Raw genomic sequence first — 26,395 nt, 5'->3', positions numbered from 1 at the left:
CTCTCATAGATGTCTAAGGCCTCAGGCAGACATAACTAGAGCAAATTAATCTTGATGCATGTTTCAAAGGGTATCTTTGCAGCCATATAAAGTTCTGTTTACTAAAAGGGAAGGGGCCTATTGTGCCAGCTAGCCCTCACATCAAGCAGAGAAATGTATCCATGGAATGAAAGAAGATTAATATCTGAAGCACGAATAGACAGTTCCAAATTTTATGGCACAATACAAAATAAAATAAGCTCAATATAGATCTTCTACACACTATTCAATGAAATACAGATCCAGTTACAGTAGAATCATCACAGTCTATAAAGTTACCTGGCCAGACAGAGAGCATGCCAAATTCTCAAATCCAAGAAGTTTTAGATATCTGGTCAGCTTTTGTAGATGTGGTTTCTCCAAGAGATCTTGATATTTTTCAAGGAGGATATGAATTCTCCTCATGACTTGAACAGCTTTGCTGAAATCTTTAGATTTGTTACCTTTAAAAAAAGAAGTCTACATTTGAGAGCCAATTGTATCATTGGAACTCTTCTGATATTAAGTATTTTTAGAACAGACTTTATCTGTCCAACCACATTTATGGCAATTTAAAAATTAATTTTATTTAAAGACATCTACATGAAGACAATCCACACTCCTGTGACCTCGACAAGGAGTGCCACTGAAGACCAAGCATCCAAATAATTCTATGTGCTTCTGCATGCTCAGCTATAAAAGGAAGTCACACTTCTGACATCTACGCAATAACCGAGCTCCCCCACCTTCCTGACCCACACATTTATTACTCAATCTTATTAGCAATATATTTCACTCCAATGTTTACAACTCCCCTCAACATGTTTAGAGCAGTGTGTGTTTGGACGCTCCTGACTGAGGTTATGGACTGAACAAGTTAATTCTGATGAAACAGGAGGCCACTAACCATGGTAGCACAGATTTTTGTGTAAATCGTCATCACTCAGACTGTGAGCTAACCACCTCAGCTAATTACACAATCCACTGCAATATAGATACTTTTTAGTGTGCATGATACATAATCAGTAAAGATAATTACGATAAAATAAATTATTTATGTATGCAATGTTTATAAAGCAAAACAGGAAAACAGCTACAATCTAATTTCACTGGATACTTTACATCTGACTCAAAGGATCTTGAAATTGCAAAAGGGGACCAGAGCCTGTTAATACTTAAAAACACATTTCATGCTGCTGAAACAGGGCTTTATTTACACATCTTTATTCCACCTGAGAATGTCCAAATTCACTCACTCTTTTGGTTAAAGGGAGTAGAAGTTGAATACTGAACATGAATTTGGCCATCATACCTTGCTTTCTGCAGTGTTCCTTCCACACTTCTAAACAGGCAGAGAGTCCCGTCATTTCTACGCTGAACTTCACAGATTTACTTTTAAGGGTCTTGAGAAACTTCTCCAATTTAGTTATTCCAACACTCAGATTTGCTTTTATTTCCTTTTCAGTTGGTATACACAAGGCTTTCCATTGCTCCTGTTCTTTCTTTTCTTCTTTAGTTTTCAGTCGCCTGTTGTTTTCCTCTACAATTCTTTCCGCTTTACTTTTCTATCCAATAAAATGAAGATATTTAGAACTAACCATCACTGTGTGCAAGCACCATCTAGAAAAAGTTAATCCATAAACTCATTCACAGCAGGTACATTATAGTTTTAAATTCATCTGTGTTTTGGGAATTGTTTAAAATAGTACTTCATTTTGAAAGAGATATAATTTCTGAATCCCAGTACATGTTGCTTGAAAGAGCTTCCCTAAGCTTCATTTTAAGTCAGTATAAAGCTTCACAAGTAGTATAAAAAAGCACAAATGCAGAAAAATAAAATAGCAGATGTCTGAGTTAAATTTCAAGGTTTTATTTTATGCATGGGTAATAGTAATTCTGATCATATTGAGATGCTTTTCAATAAGTTAAATAAAATTAAAGAGTTCAACCTTACTTGAAGTTAACAAAGTTATTTTATATACAGACTTTTAAAGGTAATTCAACAGGCCATAATCTGTAATCCATAGTACAATCTATTATGAAATATTACTCAAATTACTATTGCTCAGTATTGTTCATGAGTATGCAAGTACATGCTACATACCCTGTGATGTCTGACAATGTTCACATAGTTTGGATTAATTGCAGTATCTACAGGATCTTTCACAGAGAATGCTTCCACATAGTGCAGGGAAATAAATAACTGAATAATGTTTTTTCCAGTATTTCTCAATAGTTTCTTAAAGTAAAATTAAATTCATGAACTCCAGTTTCCTTCACTCCACATGATAATACTGGCCATGAGCCAAAACCTATCAGCCTTTACAGAGTTCATATTTATTAATTTTTTTATTTACTTGTGCCTGTTAAAATATAATCACTCATCAATATTCCTAACTAGGAACAAAATACTTTTGCCAATTAGCTAATTAAATTTGAAGTACAAAGGCAATTTAGATTTCTTCAACTGAGAGCTACTAGCGCATTCAGAATATAAAACTTCAGCTCTGGGACTCATATACTAGAAATCGTTTCCTGGATAATAGAGAAAAGACTTGAAAGGACAACTTGAAGATACTCACATGCTTTTTTTTTGTCTTTTTCACAGCAAGATTAGCATTCCCTGACACATCCTCTTGATGTACAATAATTTTTGAAGTGCTGTCTTCCAAAGTGCTTCCATAAAAATGACGAAAAGGCTGTAACTTTTGTATTTGTCTTCTTTCTTCTGGATCTTTGGATTTTGCTGCAAACAAATTTAATTAATTTAAAAACACTGTGATAGAATTCCAGCCTAATCTATTTCCAAAAAAAGATAGCTGGGTAATTTCTTAAAATTTCCTCATTGACCTAAAGGGCAAAATCACATTTTGAAAGAGGCTGGCTACTAAGACTCACTGAAATCCAACAGTACTTTGAATTATCTGAGAGACAGGCAATAGACTAAAATTCAAACTATTTTAGGCAATCATTAAAAACACTGAAAATCTTAACATGTGGGATGCCTGGAAAGAAATTATAACCATTTGAGCAAAACGCCTAGGCTTCTCACAGTCCATGAAAATAGGAAGGTGTCTTCCAAAGGCAATTTAGGTGATCAGAAAGAGACCTCTTCCTCATGAAAACAAGACTCTGTCATCAGAACATAAATAAATAAAGCTGCTGGAAGAACACTTATGCTAGCCAATGGAAGACACTGAACTGAGCACATGGATACTTCCACTAGCTACTGTTCTGCAGGTTTTGCTCTCCAAACTTCCCATTGAAATCACAGTGCACAGAAGAATGCAAAAAATCATCCAATCAGAAAGATGAGCAGATGGAACCCCAGTTTCATAGGTCAAGTGGTGCAAACACCCACACAGGAAACAACATTTCTAAGTCACTGAATGAAAACCATAAGCAACACTGGAAGTACCAACAGTAATCCATGACTTCTCAGCTCTTGGTAGGTTTTTCACAGATTAATTCACTGTATGGTGCAATAGATGATGGGAAGGTCTTTGCGAGAAAGTTCTGTGTACTTGCTGGTACGTACAGTATCGTATGCTTCCTCTCATATAAACACGCAAATCTAAGATGAAAACTAAGTCCATGGTTTGTTTTCCTTAGTATCTCAAACTGGAAAAAACTTACAGGAAACTATAATGCACAACATCAAGAATTACGATACAAACATCTTTTGTTTATTTCTGTGCTGGTTTTAATGGGATACAGTTAAATTTCTTCTTAGTAGCTTGTATGGGGCTATGTTTTGGATTTGTGATGAAAACAGTGTTGATGATAGCACAGTGGTGTTTAGTTATTGCGGAGCAGGGCTTACACAGAGTCAAGGCCTTTTCTGCTTCACACACTGGGACAGCTGACCCCAATTGACCAAGGAGACATTCCATACCATATGATGTCATGCTCAGCAATAACAGTATTTAGAGCTATTTAAGGTAATACACAATGCATACACATAATGCACAGGCACATCAGTTGAAGTATAATTTAGCTATTGCAGTAGCTCTAGTTTGGCAAGTATTTATACAGTTGCAAATATTTTCTGAAATGAGAAGTCCTTCTCCAAACCACGATAACCTTTACAATACTGTTCTAGCCAACATAGACATATGACCTTTGTGTTAGTTTTTCCTACCATCAGCATTGCACCTTACTCTTTCATATTCCTCAGTCAAAGGTCTGCCAGAATGCCAGTGACAAAGCTCATCAAATTGCTTGTATTTAATAAGTGAAGTAACTGCAGGATCATTGCTGAAATATACAAACATTAAACAGAGCAGAAATCAAAAGTGTTTCCCAGCATCTCTAATAAAACATTCAAAACATTCGAAAAAATGTGTATTTATCAAAACACGATTTTACTGTGGCAGAAAACCAACATAGGCTTTAATTCTGCTCCAAATATAGCATGTCAAGATAGTGTCAGTTTTTCAGAAATAATTACTAACAAAGTAAAATCCCTTTTTTTTTCACTTATTTTCATACAGATTAATCACTGAATGCAATGTAACTACATAACTTGCACACTGGCTAAAAAACAGTCATTGCGCAGCACAGAATCCACTTCCAAAGCAGCAGAGCAAATGTAAAGGATAACCTTTTCCTACTATTTTTTCAGTATTTTTATTTAATGTTTTTCTTTATCTGAAATCAATCTGAGCTTTGCAATTTAGGATAAAGCCTTTCAAATACAAATTGTACATTTAGAAAAACAGTTCCAGAATGTAGAATAAGAATCAAAGACTATAATGCAAATAAATAACAGTATAAGAAAATACGGATATATTGACTCTTATCCGTTCTTGTTCTGAACTTTCTGTTAGTATTTACACCAGTACATGTAAATGTGAAATTTTAAGCAGTCATAGCAAAAGCACTTCTACGTCTGTATAAATTGAGCATAATATGAATGTAAACTACAGGGGAGTAGAAAATAAGCCCATATAATGTTATTTCATCAGAATAAAGCTCATATATGTACCTTTCTAAAACGGGTATGTCTTTCAAAACATCTCCAGCATATTTTTCAACAAGATCAGATTTCACTGAGATTAGTCCAATGTTAGGAATTTCTTCTTCATAGTCTTTAGAGTGTAAAAAATAATTAGTATTGTTTAATTAAAAATATATATAACTGCATATCATACTTGAACATTCTGTCATTGCATTATAATTGAAATTCTATAAAGTAAAATTTGCTAGAAGTAAGCAGTGGTTCACTTGTTCCCCTTTTCCTGTTTCTTCTCAAGCATGGGAAGAAGAATGAAGCAGATATCATTATTGCTTCCAAGCAGACATTCTCGTAATCCATTTTAGACATCTACGCTAACTTTCTGAATGCTACAACCCATCCCATGTCACAGGCATCTACTTTTCTGCGCTGATTCCATAAAGACCACAGTCTCCAAAATATGCACTTTCAACTGCACTTGCATGAGTTGACTAAAGATGACATGTAACATTATGCATCCTTCCCATGTTTGAAGTCTAGCCACAACTTCAGTCTTCAAGGTCTCCAAAGGAGATACAGAAATAGGCAATACAAATGCTGTGCCAGAAGATGCCTTAATACCCCACAGATAACAAAGAAACTGTCTTATTTTGCCCACTAGAGCCCACTTTGCCCACTTGACATCTTTGAAACCAGCTGAAGAACACTCACAAACTTAAGTAGAATTTTATTCCAGCCTTTACTGAATTTCTTACCAACTGTCTCTTCTAAAGATTTACACAATTTGACAGGTTCAAAACAAATATTTGAAGGTTGTAACAAAACTGGTTCTCAAGAAATGTCAGGTATCAGGCAAAAATCTCTACCTACTCCTTTCAGATATTCAGAACAGGTCTTGTGAGTGAGGGAAGAAGACAATCTCTGAGCCAGCTATGCATTTCCCCAACTATGGGCTACTAAACAGGATGATGGTGTAATTTAAGACACTTACGGGCAAGTCACAGTTCTACAACCTTTAAGGATTGCAATGTGAGCTACAGTGACAGCTTGACTCTACCATTAGGGCAACAATTCTTTATTTCACTTAATTTGCCTCTCCCATGCCCAATACCTGCATAACTCTATGTCAACATGTATAAAAATGTTCTTCAGAGACAGCCTTCCTGCAGCATAATCATTACTTTAATTATGAGTAATTATTATGCTTTTTACTACTATTTGTATTACACTAATCATAATGGTTTTTACAATACACACAATAGATTTGGGCTAGCAACCATGGAACTAAACCCAATTCCTACTGAATTTAATAACAGTACTTGTGCTGCCTACAGTGGAGTCAGAATTTCACCCATAAGGCCTGGTCAGACTTATTTTGGCATCACCTGCAAGTTTTGCTAGGGAGTTGAAAGGAAGGAGGAGAGGATCCATGAAGCGTGGATTAGATTTGTGATCAGGATAAAATCAGAATACTACTCCTAGAACTTCCAGTGATAGTAATGAAGATCAGGCTTCTAACTCTCTAATTTGTGGAGTTGTCAGTACCTCTAAATAATGTCTGTTCCTGTTCAAGAAATAGTCGGGAGGTCTTTCGTATTGGGAAAGCATCTCCAAAACTGTATTTCACAGCCAATTTTGTTACAGTGTTCCATAAACGTTGGTATTCATTCTCCATTTCTTTCCCCAGTTCCTTTTTGAACTCTAATCCTGGACAGGAAAGAAAGAAAGGAAAAAAAATTTTAAAAAGACACTTTAAAATTTAAAGTTTCCTCAAACAGAACCTACCTATTCACCTGTGCAGCATCAGGGACAGAGTCCTATCCAAGGTCTTTGGTCATTAGAACAAATTAGAACAGAATGTTGTATAGCCCTGGGGTATAAATAACTAAATGTACTGAGAAGATGAATTTTGGAAAAAACACCAGATTTAGACTGTCTGTGGAAGTCTGAAGCTCCACAGTTAAAGAAGAATTTCTCTCACCTTCAATGCCTGCAGGTTAGGATCTTGAATTGATAATTTTCTTTTTAGTGCCCTAAAATAGGTATCATTATAAAAATATAATTTTCATATATTTCATATTCCTAATTTATAATTCCTTTAAAAATTCCTCTACACTTGATTCACTGAGGTACATACAGGACATCTTGTGACAAGATTCATAAAGAAAGGGTTCTAGTTTACTATCAGACAGACAGACTGATGGCAGAGGATTTCAGGTAAACAGAATTCTCTGAAAGAACATTTGCTACAAATCTTTTTCCATACTTTCTTGCTCTGTCAACTTTTGTAACTTTTTTGTGAATCTTAACACATCTGATGGTGTTCTTAAAGCACCAGCTCCCAAATTCATGTATTTGTAAGACAATATATGATTTTGTCTGAATCAATCTCATCTGAAATTAAAAATACTATCCAATGTCACAGTGACAGTAGGGATAGAATCTAGTTTCTATTCTGACTGTGTTGCACTAAGACAACATGAAATGGATGATAAAAAATGGGCTAAAAACCAAACAGTTGAGAACACCCAGAAACAGTGACCCAGAGCTCTTACTGCCTATGCTATATCAGTCTTCCTTTGCATAAGTACAGGTGGCACATCGAAGATATGACATGGTAAAGTATTCTGAATGAGTACTTCTAAAAGACACTTTCAGATGTGATTTTCTAGACTTGGCTATAGAAAAAGGTTTCCCTATTATTCCATAAAATGTATCCATTACTGTATGGGTAATTAGAAAATTGTGCTCATTTCTGCTTGTACAAGCAGTTTAATTCTCATTTTGCAGCTTAATAAAGTTAGAAACGTAAGAAAGCAAACTGTTCAAATACCTTCAGTGTATTCGACCTCATAGTAATGTGCAAGATTTATGAGCAGTGAATCATCATTTAAGTCAGGCAGGTAAGTTAAATCCAATTTCCAATCATTTGTACAACTTAGCTGTGTCAGAGCAAAATGTGTACACAACTGTTGCTGTTAAAATAAAGCAAACAATTAATTCTTATGGAGCACCTTTGCATATGGAGGGATCAAAGTATCTCCAAAGCAAGGTTAGCTACCACAGATTTTATTGACATGAAAAACAACACACTGTTACTTGACTTCTCTGTGATCAGGAAACTGCCTTCATTGTTCTTCTTCGCTGTAATCACCAACTTTAAACAATAAAAAGGCCTGCCATCAAACTTCCCATACTGGATGAGACCAAAATGTCTATCTAGCCCAGTATCCTAACACTAACGCTGGCTAACTGAAGATGTCTAAGAAGAGGTCAAGTATAGGGATATTGCCCCAAACATTATCCTAGCCCCACTGATTTGTGGCTCACAAGAGTCCTGAACCAGGTAAGGTTTGTTTCCAGCAGGTACATTACATTCTTTGATCTCATCAGATGACTAAAGTAGCATATAAAGGAAAATGAAAACTGAAATGACAATTGCACCTGATGACAGGGGAAGTAAGACAGTGCTACACATACCATTTTTATTAATGGTAAAACTTGCTTAGTCCAGCAGGATTTAATAATCCTAATCTGAGCTCGCTGTGAAAGAGGCATATGAAGAAGAAAAGTCACTGTAAGACATTGCATTCTACAGAGGTCAGCTGCTTCTTCTGAAGACAGGGGTTTACTTCTTCCCTGTTGAGAGATAACAAATAAAGTTGACTATATGTCCTCCAGTAAAATAATTGTGTTCACCTCTACTTAATTCAGTGGTTTGCACTTTGTTAAAGCAGCTAATAATTTTGATCTATTTAAAAATTTGTGCATTGTAATTACTTGTGGATACACTTACTTCAAAACGAACATTCTTGTAGTGCTGGTGAATGCAGACCAGTTATAATGTAAAGAAAATCTCTTTTCCGAAGAGAATATGACTATGAAATCATGACAAAACTTAAAAACAATTGTCAGTGTGTCTGGCTACAAATGTTATTATTTTAAGTGGAAAAGTTAATACTGAGATATAGGCCTATGCTCTTTTCTCAACTGCACGGCAAAAAGCTTTTACAGAAATCCATCTGTGCTAACCACTTGTAGCTATCCTGTAGTCCACTGGATATGTGTCTCATAAAATATTACTGATACATTGTGCCTGTGTTAACTTGATGAAAATATAAGGCTTCTAGTATGGTCACAAAAATGATGTCATGACCGCATCTAGAAAGAAACCTTTTTTCTGAAATGTCTTGCTAACTTGAGGAAAAGTTAGCAAGACATTCTTTTACTTCTGTAAAAGCTGGTATCCCACTGAACATTAGGAAAAGAAAAATAATGAGCGCAACTACCTTCTAAGGTAAAACTTCCTACGGAAGTAATTGCTCCTAAGGTAAAACTTTCCCCAGGAATAGCCACTGCGGCAGGCGACACAGTGCCACTCACAGACAGACCATGCTCCTTTGCAAAAGCTGTGGCCACAGTAAGTATCTGAACTAGACCACTTACAGAGTGCAGTCACAAAGGAAGCAGCTGGGCCTCTCTTCAGCTTGGGATCTAGAAGGACAGCCCTCTCTCCTGCTAGCAAAACATTTATGGACACTGGCTGAAAACATACTAAAAAAATTCTTACTCTCGCTGATTGCTTTCTCTTTGCTCCCATGGAAGTGTCTGAATTTTCCAACACGTTGCTGTATATTTTTAATCCCACGGCACAAGCAAGAACACAAACCACACGCCGAATGTCGGATCCTTCAGGCCACAGTTGTTTCAACAGACAGACAGTCTGGTGAACCTGTAGTCATAACATTATGAATAGCACAAATGGCTGCTATAATAAAAATTACAAATAAAGGATAAGTCTTATCCTTTTCAGGGTTCCATCAGAGAAGGGAAAAAAAAGGAAATGAAAATTACAGAAGAAAAAGTGGGCAGAATCATTAGTAAAAATAGCTCTTTTTTGTTATATCCCTGAGGGCACCAAGAGCCTTGATTGTCCCTGCTCAACTCCTGCGGCCAGCCCCACCTGCCCAGGGCCCCACTTCAGCCCCTTGGGGCCATCAGTCCCTGCCTCAGTGATGTTGCAGCAGTGCCAGCCTCCAGTTCCCCACAGCTCAGCAGACTGACAACCTGGTCTGGCCTTGGCACTTTGCCAGGAAGGTGCCCAATGCCTGGGTTTGCATCTGCTCCCTGGTTGCCCTGCTCTGGGCTGGGCCCATGGGACAGGTACTGGCTACCAGGCCCTGCCCTGCCACCTCCATGGGAGCTCCCACGGCCCGGGCACCGAGGGAGCAGCCACCTGCCTTCCCTGCACCCTGATGTCTTTCCAGTCCTGGGGTATCTAATTATCAAACTTACCTCAGGAAAGATAATCATAACAAAACAAAATATTAGCAGTAGCCAGGCAGCCATGTTTCTACTGACTTTAAAATGCTTTCCAAGTAACACCCTTTTTTTCTGGACTGAAAAAAATCACCTTGCTGGGCCAGTATCATTCCCATTGAAGTCCAAGGAAGCCTTGGTGCTGTTCTCTGCAGGAGTAGAAGTACTCTCACAACACTGCAGTGTAACAACACTCAGGAAAATGGCAGGGGTATATTAGGCACTAAAGGTATAATATATACATAAAAATACCAAATATTTATGGTTAAAGTACTGTAAAACAAGATTAATGAATCCATCACTTTAATCATGCAAGCACAGATCTTGCAACTGTAATCAAGCTCTTAAAAAAAAATTCCTAGATTGTGAATACTTTTATCGTTAACAGAGTGGTCAAGCCTTGGCAGTTGCAAGAGAGAGGTTTAGATTTTGAGATGTCTCTACAGATGAGGTTGTGGCTGGCAGCAGCACTGACTCTTGCCCGCCACTGTTGAACGTACCCTCCCACATCCTACCCACCAGAGGCAGCTGCTGCTATGGGGGTGAGGCAATGGCAATAGTGTGCCCGGTGGGTAGTAGCCACAGCCCCCCAGGTAGCTAAGGGTGGATTTATGCCATAGATGGTGTTTTCTGCTGAATGGGCTGGTTCCCATCTTCTACAAGATAAAGGCAGTCACCTAGATGGAAGCACCCCTTAAGTGGAATCGCACCGATCAGCTTCTAGCTGAACTATCCTACTTTAGTCAACTTTAAAGAAACAGCTTCAAGCTGCTGTGAAGAATAGTGGGCACAGAAGAGATCTTCTCAGACCCAGGGCGTCACTTCCGGATAAGAAAGAGAGCCCCCAGTTCTGGCTAGGAAAAAATTTCAGGTAAAGGAATGGAGGAAGACAGTCAATCTGAGGAGAAAAAAGAAAAAGGATCAAAGAGGTCCAATTACCTCTTTTTGGATGCTTTTCAGGCTCAGCTTGAGATGTTCATATAGACACACGAATGGTTCTTTGTACCTGACTAGGTTTTCACAAGCATATTGCAGATCTTGTCCATACTAAGAAGTGTAGATGTCAAATTTATATGCAAAAGTCAATAGATACAATGCATCAGGGACTACTAGCCACAGACAGAAACCATTCAGATATATAACAATCCTCAGCCTCCAAGAAACACCTATTTTAAATAAAAGTCCTTTAAAAATCACATCCCTGGCCTAAATCCCAGTCTTGTCTGGCATATTACAAGTCAACTAAGACACATGACACCGAAGATACGGGAAAGGCTGTATTTGAGACTACCATAACTTAAGTGAACAAGGATGTGAAATGAGACTATAGAGAACAGGGCAGGAATTTGCCACTAATCACTAACTGTGATTCTATAATCACAGTGTTTGCCTGTTAAGGATTGCAAGATTAGTAGATACATAAAATGAGCCATGTATCAGTGCTTTATAATTTTAATTTGTAAAATATAATACTCATATTGAAATATTTTAATTGAGTCTGCTAAGTAGTGTGGAAGACCCTCAGTCTGCAAACAGCTGTGCTTTACTTGGGGAGCATAAGATTTGCTTGGGAACACTGCACTGAGAATAGTTTTTGCTTGCTTCTAAGATAAAGGAGCCGAGACCAGTTCACAGGGCTTTTTGAGGCATGAAAGAAGTAAACATGTGTGGAAGGTCAGTTCTGAACACAGAGCTGAAAACAAGGAATGGTTGTTGATGTTTTGAGTCCAGAACACTGGCTCTTCCCAGAATGGGTGATGAGTGCTTAGTGTGTGAATGTTGATGTTATCTTGAACTGCCTAGTCTGGCTCCTGCATTGTAGCAGTTAAATAGGGTAGTAGCATAACAATAAAAAGCCTTAGGCCTTTCGGCTTCAGGCCCTTGCATCCTCGATCTCAGAGTCTGTGCCTTCCTTGCCGCCCGCCGCAAAGTAGAACGAAAACTGTTATTGCAAACAAACAATGAAGTTGTGTAACTTACCTTTTGAAAAAATAACCTGTGTTTATATACACTCTGAACATGATATCCGTAAACTCTAAGAATATCATACTCCTGTCCTGAAGTAAGCACAACATTGATTTTCTTTGACAATGAATGAGCAATTAAGATAGATAAATAGTCTGTTTGGAGAGAGGTGAGTCCTATGTCAGATACGATGATGAAGTAAGGATAGCTTTTCTTCAGGAAGATCTCCCATTTGGATGACAAACAACTGGAAAATTCTGTATGAATAGTGGTGCCTGTGTTATGCCTCAGATGTTCTACTAATGCAGTACGTAAGAAAAGAAAATGAGGATACGGGAAGTACATCTGTTCTGCATCCTGTGGGAAATAAAAACAATGAAATTATTCAGTTACATTTGTTGACACAAGGAACAGTTTCCTAATCCTGATTAGAATCAAGCAGTTGGTTTTGAAGGAGTGCAGTGGTTTAAAGAGCAAACAAATGTTACTTGTTCAGTACCTTGAAGAAAACGATGACGTATTTTGCTCCTTTTTCAGTGAAATCCTGCAGGAAGCATTCAATTTGGTAGAAGAAGTTTAGATATTGTGTTTCCTCATCTAAAAACATAACTAGTAAGGAATCCCCATCTATCACAAAGAACTCAGACTCAACAAAGTCTTTTAACAGACTGACATACCTGAAAGAAAAAGAAATAGCATGTATATAACATTACTTCAAGAAAAGTTGGGGAGGTGGGACAGAAGAAATTTGCTTACTAAGAGATTCTGAAATATATGTTTTTGTTAATTAAATCAACTAAACATTAAATGTATAAATTAAATCAATAACAAACCATCTTTCTCGGATCTAAGGTTAGTCCTAAATAGCTTGCAATCCTTTCAGTTACTGAATGTATTTGCAATTGTCTCCCTTACAACTCCGGATACTTTTATAGCACCTGAGGCTTCTCTGACTTATACGGCACCTCTTGTTCCTGCCTGCTTATGCAGAAAGTGTTATCTGTTCTATAAGAAATACGTCATAGGAAATAACCACAAAATATATTTTGAGAGCCTTCCTGTTTGAGTTTCCAGCTAAAAATAGCAAGTGGGTTATTAACAACTATCATGACAATGACAACTACCTCCCTCATCCAAGGAACGTATGGCAAGAAAAATACCTTAACAGCAAGAGGAATCCAATCACAATACATTCCTTCAAGAGACCAAAGAATTAAAAGACTTCTTCATCTCCTTCCCGTTTCAGAAAACTATGAAAGTTGATAAAATTCACATTAATCAGTCCTACATCAAACTTGAAACAAATCCTCTTCACTGAAGATGGCAAGTATAAACAGGCAGCACTTCAGACATTTGTAATACATCCTAGGAATTGACTGCATTCTCTAGCTCTTTAAGAATCCATGGAAGTCCAGGGACATGATGGTTTACCCAGGACAGACCAAGGAGTCTGAAGAATTTTTGCAGGTCCAGATGAAGAAGAGACAGGCCCTTCTAGCAGAGGTTCTCTGCTTTCATGTTTGTCTATTACATGCTACACTATTACATATTACAACACTAATGCATATTATGAGAACATCCATACTCTAATGGTAAGAACATGCTTGTTTTCTTCAAGGCTATCAAAAATGCCTGATACACATCACCTTAGGTCCACACCTGGGAAGACCCAGCCTTCCTTTTCTGGCTGGGATCAACAGCCTCTGGTTTACAGGCCCAGTTTGTTATCTGATGCAATGATTAGCCTTCCATGAACAAAAACTATGTAAACTTCTGTCTTACACACTTAAATTGTCTGCCTTTAATTAATACTAATCTCTCTAGCATGTCAGCTCCAGGATGCAGAGAACTTCACTGACAATGTGAACAGCGCTATTGCTAATCCTTTTCCATATCAAGCAGGGAAAGGAACCAGAATCTGAAGATGCAGAAGATCATGCATGAGAACTGACGTGCAAAAAGACAGAAGGTATATATGAAAATGACAATTTTGTGGGAAAACTGTTTTAAATGCTGTAAAAGTAGTAGCCTTAAAACATGTGAGGAAACAGGCTCAAAAATAGCATGACAGAGAACTTGAAAAAGAATAAATAGCAACAGTTAAAATTATAGATCAGTTCCTAAAACGTGCAGACAATCCTTACTCTTTGGGCAGACTTTCTATTGTATTAGGAATATTCCTTCACGTGGCTGGAGGAAGTATGAAATCCTAAGTATGCCTTAGGCCTCCTGGTTTTCTGCAAACCTATGTGATGAGCACATAGCTTCTTTCTCTAAGGGGTACTACACTGTGATGTCTACTTAGTTCAAAGAAACTATTTTTATTACCATTTATTACATTTCTTTCCATGAATCCCACCGTACTTACTGAGCTCTTGATAGTGATGCCCAAATGTGTAGCCTCAACTTCTTCAGAAATTCAACATGTTTTCTTATTTCTAAAATAACCACATACATGGTTATTGATAGAACCATATAACCATCACTCATCAGTAAATTACAAAAGAGCCAAAAGGTAAGACACTCCAACAAATGCCACAGACACGAGCATAAGCTAATAACAGCTCCTCACCAGGGCTTTGGGAATCACATTTGTGCTGGTGAACTCTGAAATCCTTGCCTTCAGGTTGTGATGCCTGCTGTGTCACTTCTTCAGTGGTCGAGATACTATAAGCATTACTGTAATCTGGGTCTTCAACTTCTTTTTCTCTGTCTTCCTCTTCTTTAAGCATCTGTGTAACAGCTGCTTCTGCTTTGTCACTGGTCTCATCCTCCTCATCACTGTCACTTGTACTCCCATTCTCTTTATCTTTCTTTGTTGGAATGAAGCCTATTTTCTCACTGTCACTACACTCACTATCCTTATCTTCACTGCTAGCATTCTCATTTGCATCATTATGAACAACTTTCTTGAAACGACCTCCGGCAGAATCCATCCCAGATCTTGATTCTGGCATCCAAAAAAAGAAAACTCTAAGTAATCAAGAGATAATTTTCAGGAAATACGGTATGCTCTGAGGCTTCAACCATTAAATTATCTACTTCATAATCACACCGGAATAAAACTTTAAGAAATTGAAAAGCATTTTGTGAACATCCCCGTGAGACATATTTACATTTTAAAATCAATAAATGTTTTTATGAACTATAAGGAAAAACATCACTTTCGTCTGTCTTAAAGTTTACTAAAAAGGAGCATTACATATCTGTTCTGCACTTTGCATGAAGGGACCCTTGAGGGGGTTAGTCATAATTTATTAGCTGTATCTACATGGCATGCTCCAAGGAATGATACATGTTTCCTGGTTCAAGTGAATTGTACCCACACTGTTCATGCTAGTCCACTCTCAAGTAGGCACACCACAACATCTTCATTGCATGATGTGGGTAATCATGGCTTGGTATCAATCCCACTTTTTAATTCACTTTTAGCTTTTTTCTTCTTTTTTTTCAAAGGTAAAATTCTCAAATCTTGAGTGAGCACACAACTGTAATGGTTAGGGTAACTCCCCACTTTACAAGGTCATGATGTTCAGTTCCTCTGAGCTAATTAACAAGCAAGCAGCTTGGGATAACCCTGCACAGTCCCTGCCACATCAGCTCAGATCTTCTGAACTTCAGTTTTCTCTAGTTTCCATTCAGGTAACAGCCTCATGCAGTATTTACTGTTGCAGTATTTGCCACTGCAATATTCATGTGCCTTAGATATGGTTATCCTTCATGTTCCTGAGACCATAAAATTACTATTTCATCATTTTTAGTCTTATAACCTTTCTTAAAAAACTAACAAAAGAAACTAAAGTGCAACCTCCATTTTTCAGATTTCACAAACCCAAAACTAAGCTGCAATTTTCTTTTTGATTTTCACCTTGCATTAAACTCTTAGCAAAGGTGCGGAAAAAAAGAAACAAAAATATGTTTTTATTATCTACTTGTAAAATACTGTACGCATAGTGTGCTATATTACAGTGGTGTGCTTAATGTAACTTTACAGTTGAACTTCAATACCTATTTTCATGAAATGTAAGTTGTTTATATACATACAGCTACATAGTCACCTTTTTTGTACCTGCGTACGTACTTTTTGCCAAGGCAGCAATAAACCTGAGAATTTTCTCCATTTTCTTATCTAAATTGAAAAAGCTGTATCAAAGGCTTCAGAACACCATTCTGGGATGAATCATGTATTTTTGCATGCTGAAATTGTGGCTTACTTAGAAAACGGCCATCACTACTTCAGCTATCCCCTAAGCAAGCGTGACTTTCCGTATCTGAAAATGTGAAGTCAGCCGTTCTCAAAGAAAACAAAATTGTATCTGTACATACTCATGTACAGGCTGCCATATTTCCTTTCAAAAAAAAAAAAAGCTTAAATACTTTGCCACATCAATGCTTTTCTGCAGTGCACATACTGACATCTGAGGTACCTGGGACTACAGTGTGGGCAGAGGTAACCAGGTGGCTTTAACACCCTGCCAGCACCCCTGTTGCCCCTCCACCCCAGAGGGTGCTCCCTTGCTGCTTGCAAAGTCCTGGATGTTCCCCTGCATGCTGTCCAGCCTCCTCGTTCATCCCTAAACCAACTGCAACCCTGATGCAAACCCCAACCCCAGCACCATACCTAAACCCAGCTCCACTCCTAACCCCAATCCCAGTCTCAACCCCAAACCCCACCCTAAAGGCAACCCTAACCACAGCTTCTAACCAAGCCCCGGCCGGGACAGTACCTGCCGCCGCTGCCCGCTCCGCCGCCCGCCCTGCCTGCGCCGCCACCGCACCTTTAGGGCGCCGCGGAGGGCGGCCCCGCGGTCGGGCCCCGCCGCCGCCCGTCCCACCAGCTTTCGGTTTCTGTTCCTGGCGCGGCCCGGCTGCCCAGTTCAGGTTTCGTTTCCGAAGTGCCGGGAGAGCTGAACCACTTGGGCAGAGGAGTGGGGTCAGGGAGGGGAAGAAAAGGAGAAAGACTAGTGCAAACACCAAGGTCAGGTCCCCCCATGGAGGACCCTTAACTGGAGCAGGTGGATATGTCCTGAAAGAACTGCAGCCTGGAAAGCCCACACTGGAGCAGGTTTATCCTGAAGGACTGCAGCCCATGGAGAGGACGCATACTGGAGAAGGGGTAAAGTGTCAAGAAAAACTATTATGTCCTAACTCCCCCAACCTCCATCCCCCCTGTACCGCTCAGGGGATGGGGAAGGATAGAGCAGTCAAGAATAAAGGAGTGAAGTTGATCTGAGAAAGGGGAGAGTAAGGGGAAGGTGCTGTTGAAGATTTTATTTTTTGTTTCTCACTACCAAAATCTATTTTAATTGGCAATAGATTAAATTACTTTTCCCCAAGTTAAGTCTGTTTTGCCTGTGATGGTAACTGGTAAGCAGTCTCTCTTTGTATTGACCCACAAGCTTTTCCATCCTATTTTCTTCCCACTCCTGTTGAGTGAGGGGTGTGAGAGAAGAGCTGGGTGACCTGGCAGTTGGCCAAGGTCAGCCCACCACACTCTTATAGATCTCCCTAAATAATGCATGAGACAAAGAGGAAGGGGTAGAGAGAGATGCTTGAGATGAGGATCTGAGACAGCCATTCTTTCGAGCATGAATCAGAGTGCCTAAAATCATTGAGCAGTTGGCAGTAACCATCTAGTACAGAAAAACAGCTGCAGAAATTTTAACTTGAGACATCTTACGAAGGGGAAATTCAAATTGTAACTGCTTGGCAATAGTAATTGGAGACCAAGGAATGAACTGGTCGTGGCAGTGGGAAGTCCTAACTCCCGAACCAGGTTAAATAGTAGAAATGCTAGAGATGGAACAACTCTATATAAGGGAGAACAAATTCCCTTGTTGATAAAATAAGAAATGCTACACTATTGATTTGTAATGATATGACTGGTGCTGGCACAAGCATGTGTAAGAAATGGGCTTGTGCCACATCTTTGCAGACTCCCTGTAGAACCACTTATGGCAGTAGGACTCTGTCCAATGCATTGTCCATTAAATCACTTTATATCTAAGCACAAATGTGTATTTAATTTGCCTCAAGTGGTACAATAAAATTCCCCAGCACTTACTTGAAGCTAAGGTAAGCTCTCTCCTTTAAAATAAATGCATAGGTTCAAATTTTGCATAAGTTGTGCCTCAACTGGTTTTGGAATCTAGCCCTAAATTCAATACAGATGGTGGAAAGACTAGTACATATCTGAATGGGAGAAATTTTTGACCCAAAGACTGAACTAAATATATGAATAATTTAATTTCTTTCATTAACCTTACTGTACCATCACAAAGTACAGAAAGTAGCAATAAGAAATCTGGTAATGCTTTGATTACTTTTCAAACAGTAGTAAGTGTAAAGACCATACCATAAGAAACCCTCTGCTTACTGGTCTAACACCAGCTGTAGAACTTCCACCACATTTCTCAGAGGTCACTTAAAGAAACACTGGAAAATGAAAGGAAAGGATTAAATGTGCACGTGCTTTTATGTAGAAGAAAAATTCTTTGCTTAGTGTTAAGATAGAGTTATTATGAACAAGCTACAGTTTTAAATTAGGAACTATTCAGAATTACCCAATCACTTTTATTAGTATTTTTACTGTGCATTTTCTCATTGCACTTTCTAAATGGCAGAACTCCGGTCCTGTTCATCTCATTCATTTTTCCTGAAACTAATCATCATAGAGGGCTCTCCAATATCCAAATATTTCAGCTCCATTTCTTAAGATCAGCTAGATTTTGATATGTTTCTATTCAGTTTCTAGGAATAAGGAATGAGTCTCTCCCAGACTCTAGGAATCTGTATCTGTTCATAATGATTTACCCGTTCATGTGAGATTTCTGAAGTGGGTTTGCAGCCCATTCTGCATGGACAAATTACTCTGCTTTCTAGCACAATGGTAAGCAAGGCACTGGAATAGGATCCCAACAGTGGTTTTGCTCTGGAGGAAGGAGATATGAAGGTGGTTTGGAGGGGTGAACAAGCATGGGAAAACAGATAAGGAGGCAAGAGGCTGATTGCATGTAAACAGGTTGCTGGGCAGAATGCTTGTCTAGTGACGCAGCTGCACATAATCAGCACAGGCTGTCCTGTCTGCTCATTAAACTCCATTTCTGGGTGAGGGACTACCTGTTCTGTGTGCATATGTGTGTATGGAGGTCTGAGTGCCAGCACCTGGTGTCAGACCACAAGTCACAGGGGTCCATGTGTCTGTGGAACCAGAAACAGGAGTGAGTGAGGATATGTAGGTCAGTGTGCAATCCCTAGTGACTACCAAGCCAGGCCTGCGGGCAAGCAGGTGAAGTGGCCTAGGAGCCTGGTATGTATGTCTCTAAGGGTAAGACCTCTGGAAGAGCAGGCTGCTAGGGGGTCCAGGCCAAATACCAGCAAGACCATAACATCTTCTGCTCAACTGAGAGACCTGTTTCTGTGTGCGTGTGAGTGCCTGTGCAGGAGGCAACTGGGGAGAGACAGGATCCAGGGCCAGCCACTGGATAGCCCAAGTGCACAGGACCAGCTACTGGTGGGATGTGCATTGTATATATTTCCTGCTAAAGGGCCTTCTTCCTGATCAGCAGCTAGTGAGTGCTGAGGGTTTCTCTGACTCTATTGATCGACCTGTATGTGTTGTATACATGTGTTTGTTTCTATACCTGATGGAGACACATGCTCAGCCCTGTTACTGGTTAGACCAAATATTTTCCTAGAAAAGTAAATCTGATATATACTGATATATACTATCAAATTTAAGGGCATGAAACAAACTTTTCCAGGTGTAAATTCTGTTGATCATCAGTAAATTGCATGTGGCTGTAAAAGGAGAGACAAAGAATTTGACATTAAATAGAAAAGTGTTCTTCGTAAAATAAGAATGCCTTTCTCATGTGGCTGTTTTGAAGTTAGATTCCCTACATGTTTGTCAAGCGCATTAACATCCTCAAAACCAGTAATAAAACACAAACTATAGAATTTCATGTGCATTTTCTGAAATATATCCATCCTGGATATGAAATATGTCCTTATAAGGCTTTTTAATTACATACCTTAAAGCATTGACACAGCATTTCTCATGAGCTTATAATTGCTGCACAAGCAATTATCATCATTTCCGGATAAGCATGCAAAGGTGAAATAGCTGTTCTTCCATTATTACAACCCATTAAGTAAGATGCCAGTTCTGAGTCAGTGCATTCATTACCTGAGAAGTCTAAACAGAAATGACATAAAATCTAGGTGTAGCCATATTTACACATACAATCCTTCTCCAACCCGTACAAAAAGCGTCTTCATACTTGTGTTATTTAAGCACTACCTCTATAACTTTGAAGTTATAGAAAAACATCTAAAATCTTGAAGAATTACTCTTTAGTAAAGAAAAATTCTATTTTTCAAATGATTGAGATCCTTTTACACCCTGGTAAATCTTTCCTCACTTTGTATTTATAGAGTCTCTGTTCTCACCCACTTGTAATTTTGGCTGAAATGAATCTGATCTGAGATTTCACAAGCATGCTGTTTGCTTCAAGATGAATAGGTATTTCTTAAGATTCAAACCTTTTAGTAATTACGGAGAATAATTTTAGGGGAAAACAGGACTAGTTTTAGCTAGTATTATTCTTCTGTTTCTTTAGAAACCTCTGTTTTAAAAGGCTGTACCCACAACTGTTATGAAAATTTCCTTCTCTAACTATTACATCAATCAATCTTCATAGTATGAAAGCTAACTATAGTACAAAATACTAACTTTCTTAATATATACTAGTTTACATTATACACTGCAATGTCATGGGGTAATGGAATTTTACTGGAATCTCTGGTATTTTTCACATTTAAGTAAAGCAAACCAAAGGACGCCACCTCATCGCAAGTACCAGAAGGACAGCGATGGACAGGCCTGGAAATAAGGACTTTGCTTTTTAGAGCTGTTCATGAAGGATAAAAGATACCCCTGGACAACTAAGGTAATGCTGGCATCCTAGCCCCTCCAACACATCTTTGAAACCCTCCCAGCATCTGGTGCCACAGATAAGTTCTACAGAAAGACTGACTCCAGGGACATCTGGATCAATGGACGAGCAGCAAGAACGCTGATGGATGATGATGCTGCAGAAATACAGTTCCTTTGCAAAGTTTTACTATGATTAGTAGGAGGTAGTGTATGAGTTAATCAGTACACTACTTCCTACACAGTCCAATCGTGTTGTACCCAAACAATTGAAGGATATAAGAACCCTGTGTAAGACCACATTCAGTGTGCCCCACACCTCATGCGCATGAATAAGTATTTACCCTTGTAATTCTATACTTTGCTTCCTAGCCTCTTTCCTCAGCCAGCATGGGCCAGCTGCAAAATTTATGTAACATAACATATAGGGCAGAAAAATTTAAATTAGCTTTGGTGTTAGACATGTGCATTTTAAGCCCTAACAAAAGTTCACCAAGATCTGGGCTAAATTCTATCCATAGGTAAAACATAATTTTACCAATTCAGTACAGATTATTTGTAGCAGCCTACTGAAATCTCTGACTATTCCTACACCACGTACGCATCAAGCGCGCAGACTAACCACACCGAACATATCTCACTCTTTCTTTCAAGCTCACAATTATCACAGAGGAAAACTGTCAAAGGGATGCAAACACAGGAACAGCAGCAAAATGCTTATTGGTGCACTGGGTGGGAGACACAATAAGAAAACAAGTTTTGATTAGAGAAAGAACAACCATGGTAAGAGAACAAGGGCACTGCAAGCCTGATATATGAGATTATGTTTTCCCACACACAAACATACAGATGGTCCTCCAAATCTTCCTGCAATCCATACAGCAGTTTGTTGAAGTTACACTGTATGTCTGCTTATCAAAATAGTATATTTACCTACAATTTCTGAAAGGGGAAGTCAGTATTCATGTTTCATATCAGCCATTCTAAAAGCAATCAATAGAAACTGGGCAAAGTTCTCCTCTGTTTTGCAGTTGTACTTATTTAATGCAGCAGCAAAATCTTCTGGGAGGTCATTACAAATTACCTAAAGAAAAACACAGGTTTCATTTATAAGCAGCTAGAAGAAAACATGAAATGTTATGATAAAATCAAATACTATAATTGAAGTTCATTACAATATAGCCAAAACAATCGATCAGTGCAGCTGCTGGGGAGCAGGAGGAGCAGGGCCACTCCCAGCCAGTGACCAAGCCGGCAGAGCAGAACAGCAACCACACTGAAGAACACAGTCCCATCACACCAGAGGCAAGCAAGCAAGCAGGGCAGTGACAGCAAAGGGTCCTACCCACAGCCTAGTCATTATCAAGCAAAGTAATAAGCCAAGATCAACCCAGAAACCCCACACAGTAACCCAGGAATAGGGCTAAGACAAGCCAACTACAACCAGACGGAGCTTAAATGGCCCCAAGGTTGGGGGACTGTAGAGGAAGGCTCCAGGTGAGGTTTGTCAAGGCAATTAATGCCAATTAGTACACTCACATCCCTGACAGTATCTGAGCTTACTCAGAATTACTTTGTCACTGGTGATTGAGTGCTGGGAGCTGTCTTGTTTTTTAGATGTTTTGTTCAAAAAGACAAGTAGGTCTAATATGTATGCAAATTATGATGTGTTTGTGGCAATGTTGTCTTGTGTGTGAGTAGGGGGAAAATAAATAACGGGAAAATAAGAGTCTTTGGCCTTAGAGAAGCAGCCAGGGACTTGGGAAAAATGAAACTAGTTCTTGTTTAGAACAAAGATGAGAGTTTTCCATGTAAAGTGATAAAATTTATTCTTGGTGGTTCTAATCACAGGTCAAAAATCTCAGACTGATCCTGGATGCATGAGCAGATCTGGATATTTAGTCCCACTCAAGTAGCCATATTATAATGCTTGGCAGAGAAAAGGCAGCTTGGAAAAGGAGGAAAACATCTGTAGGAACCCCTGTATCATTTGAAGATTTTTGCTGTGATACAGAAAAACTCTTTGTGATCCTGGAGAATGGAGAGGGAACTGTGGATTATTTATATTTTAGAAAATTATTTGTATCTTTCATCATCTAAGAAGTGGACTTGGTAATATTGGTATGTTTCAGAAGAGTCAAGTGCAAATAATACTTAAATGGTCTTCTGTTTCTGTACTGTCTTTCCCATTTTTCCCATTTTGCTTGTCAATGCTTTTATATGCTTTTCAGGTTTTCACATTTGTTTACTTTTCTGCTTTTCCTCCAGGTAGTTGTTTACATTTTCAGCCCCTTGTTCCACCTATTTAAGGTTGAATCTGAAATCAGATTTTGGAGAAAGAGCCAAAGTCAGATTCTTCAGATGTATTGTCTGCACAGTCATCTATGCAATCTGAAGAGCAAGCCTCTGGATGCCTGAGCATCTCTGTGCAATTTCCAGTTCCAAGGTTTGTGGCAAAAGCATCATAACTGCTTTCCAAAGCAATGTAGTTAGGGGGTGTTTGTGAAAGGTAGAATCTCCCACTGAATCCTGTGGGGTCATTGTGGATCTCAGCTGCATAACAGTGGTTGGCAAGAAAGTATCTAGGTGTGAGGAACTTCATGAGGGACTTACTGAAACAGGAGGCTATCAAGGAGTGATGACCACAGCCATCAACTGTAGCTTCAGTACTGTGCAAAAAGATGAGAAAGTGTTCTTAAAACTAGACCGATCCAGTGGAAATACATATATATTTCAGTAGCTCTGCATTTATTCCTAGCTGCAGTATAAACTTTCCATTAGCTTACAGTTCAGAGCTTTTCCTGATATGTCAAATGAGATGTATCATACATTCCAATACCATCTGCAAATTTATATAACAATAACAACTACTTCATATATGTTATATTCAGTGTCTTGCCACTCACAGATGTTCTGAATTTGTGAGGAAATTGAAGTTTTCCTTTTAATTTCAAATATTTCAGATTCATAATGAGACCTACCCTAAGAATTGCGTTTACTATGTGATTTCTTAGATTCCAAGACATTATATGCAATATCCCTCTATTTTAAAAAGTAGATATTTTCTTTTTATTAATGTTGTAACTTACATAAAAAATAATACAGACAATTTATTAATTTCTCTCAGCTTTTCAACAGAGTAGAAAACTGACTTTCATTTAATTTTCTAAATAAGCACTGACACAAGGTTGTAGCAAATCTAGCACCTTCTTAACCTAGAAACAAAAGAAATAGTTGAAGAAGAGCATGGAGAATCTATTTGATGTGTTTTTCAATGACTCCACATGCTCCCTCATCTAAAACAATACTCTTCTCATATGGTTTTATCCTTAAGTCTGGAAAGTAAAAGTTCTTTGCATCTTTATAATGAAGAGATTTTGAAAGTCTTTTAAAACATTTTTAAAAAGGAAGGAAAATGTAAGATAAAAGGAGATGCACAATAAATACAAGTATTTTAGGAATCAGAAATGCAAATAATTTATTGTAACAACCATTAATCCTAAAGAACTCATCATAAAGTAAAACCATACTTCTTAAAACTGTTGAAATTATAACTAGCTTCTTTATGTAACAAGATTGCAGCGTCCTATTATACTGTATTTCCTGATCTCTCTTTTTATGATGATATATGTATCAATTTAAAAACTCAAGATTGTGTGCCACCTAAAAAAAATATCATCAACTTTATAATTATTTACAAACTAAACAAGTATATTCTGTTCAATTCTGTACAATTAAGAAAGATTGTCTTCAAGGTACAAAACCTTAAAATTAGCAGGAATTGTATATATTCATTACCAAAAGAATGACAAATGATTTTGGAGAAAAAAATGTTGTGAATTCACTTTCTTGCTAGCACAAGTAGACTCAATGATTTTGTATTAAATCTGATTTTCTAGTTTTACCTGAAGAAGACTCACAGGAATTAACAACTGTAATTACCTGTCTTTGTTATTATGTGAAATCCAATTTTTCAGTTCCTCTTTCAATTAATTTTCATATTTCCTTGCATCTATCTTTTTGATTACTGGGTTACATTTAAAGCAGGTAATTTCCTCAGGATTCAGTTCCTTGAAAATATGAATGTGAAAGTTCACTTACAAAACATCTGCTCCAGCTAACTGTAGAAATAATAGCAATGTGTACTTACATGGGCCCTTGGCCAATTTTTCCTGACTTTTACCATTGTGTCATATAATAAAAGACTTTCTCGTGGTGATAAAGCACGGTCTGAAGGGAAGCCGTATTTTCAATCTACTGGTCGAAAGAAAAAACAACAAAAAAAGGAACAGAAATATTTTTTATTCTTGCAATTTTTTTCACTCATGCCTTAAGAAATTTTTTCCACTCTGACGTTTATACCTTTGGCTTTCACGCCTGCAATTCAGCATGCATTTTAAAACAGGAAAGAGAGAAAATTTCTATTTAATACTTGTGTCCCTCAAAATACTCTGATTTTGAACTCTGATTCAAATTATATGGGAATGTTAACAATTGAGAATCTTAATTATTTGTTTATACAACAGTCTTGCATCTGACAAGCTAAGCAGGAAACCTGTTTTGGTCGTGAAACAACTTAAAAATACATTTTTCTAACCTTTTTACATTTTAATTCTGTTTTCTTTTGTTATGTAACTTTATATGCTTCACAGTTAAAGGCAGCACATGGATAGTAGTGATGGATGACAAAATCGCCATTCTCCAAGGAACATACACACTTTAATAAATCATTGTGTATCTCTTCATAGTGCAGTGTAAACACAGTTAGGGTTTTAAATCTGAATATTAAAACCCAGCATTTGAATACAGGCGTGCTTAAAGCTCTAGATGATCATCTTCTCAGTGATGCCTAGAATGCACTTCTTGGGCTTTGCTCTGATGTGGATCACTGAGCTATACAAAGTTAAATATAAGCAGCCAAAAGAATAGGATTATTTTCAGCCTGGATCATGTCAGTGATCCATCCCCACAGGCTGTGGGGGTATGATCCAGGCTGAAAATAATCCCATCAGTACAAGTATAGTTACACTTGCAGCTACTGAGGCCAAATTGAGCAGCAGAAGAAGGGAGACCCTCAATCTATCTTCCCCATGGTACACAATGTATTTTGCAGTGAAGTACAAGTTAGTGTCACATGTGACTGATGGCAGTTCATTGCAGCTGCTGGGAATATTTCCTTTTCATAATACCTCTCCTTCAGC

At 38.1% G+C, this 26,395-nt stretch overlaps 1 protein-coding gene across 1 annotated transcript in view; it reads right to left on the bottom strand.

Moving 5' to 3' along the window:
* DDX60 (DExD/H-box helicase 60) overlaps positions 1 to 17,026 on the bottom strand; it is a 62,505-nt gene extending 45,479 nt beyond the window's left edge. The window contains 15 exon segments of the mRNA XM_068403128.1: positions 319 to 482; positions 1,331 to 1,583; positions 2,601 to 2,764; positions 4,160 to 4,275; positions 5,006 to 5,108; positions 6,521 to 6,682; positions 7,809 to 7,950; positions 8,456 to 8,614; positions 9,546 to 9,707; positions 11,234 to 11,341; positions 12,275 to 12,616; positions 12,759 to 12,936; positions 14,628 to 14,697; positions 14,832 to 15,209; positions 16,987 to 17,026. Coding sequence (XP_068259229.1) covers positions 319 to 482; positions 1,331 to 1,583; positions 2,601 to 2,764; positions 4,160 to 4,275; positions 5,006 to 5,108; positions 6,521 to 6,682; positions 7,809 to 7,950; positions 8,456 to 8,614; positions 9,546 to 9,707; positions 11,234 to 11,341; positions 12,275 to 12,616; positions 12,759 to 12,936; positions 14,628 to 14,697; positions 14,832 to 15,195 — 2,487 coding nt within the window. The 5' untranslated portion in view covers positions 15,196 to 15,209; positions 16,987 to 17,026.
* Between the last annotated feature and the right edge of the window lie 9,369 nt (positions 17,027 to 26,395).

Source organism: Nyctibius grandis, chromosome 6 (assembly GCF_013368605.1).
Source record: "Nyctibius grandis isolate bNycGra1 chromosome 6, bNycGra1.pri, whole genome shotgun sequence".
NCBI classification, from domain to species: domain Eukaryota; kingdom Metazoa; phylum Chordata; class Aves; order Nyctibiiformes; family Nyctibiidae; genus Nyctibius; species Nyctibius grandis.
Note: the sequence above shows the minus strand (reverse complement) of the source record. Positions and strands in the feature narration are given on the sequence as shown.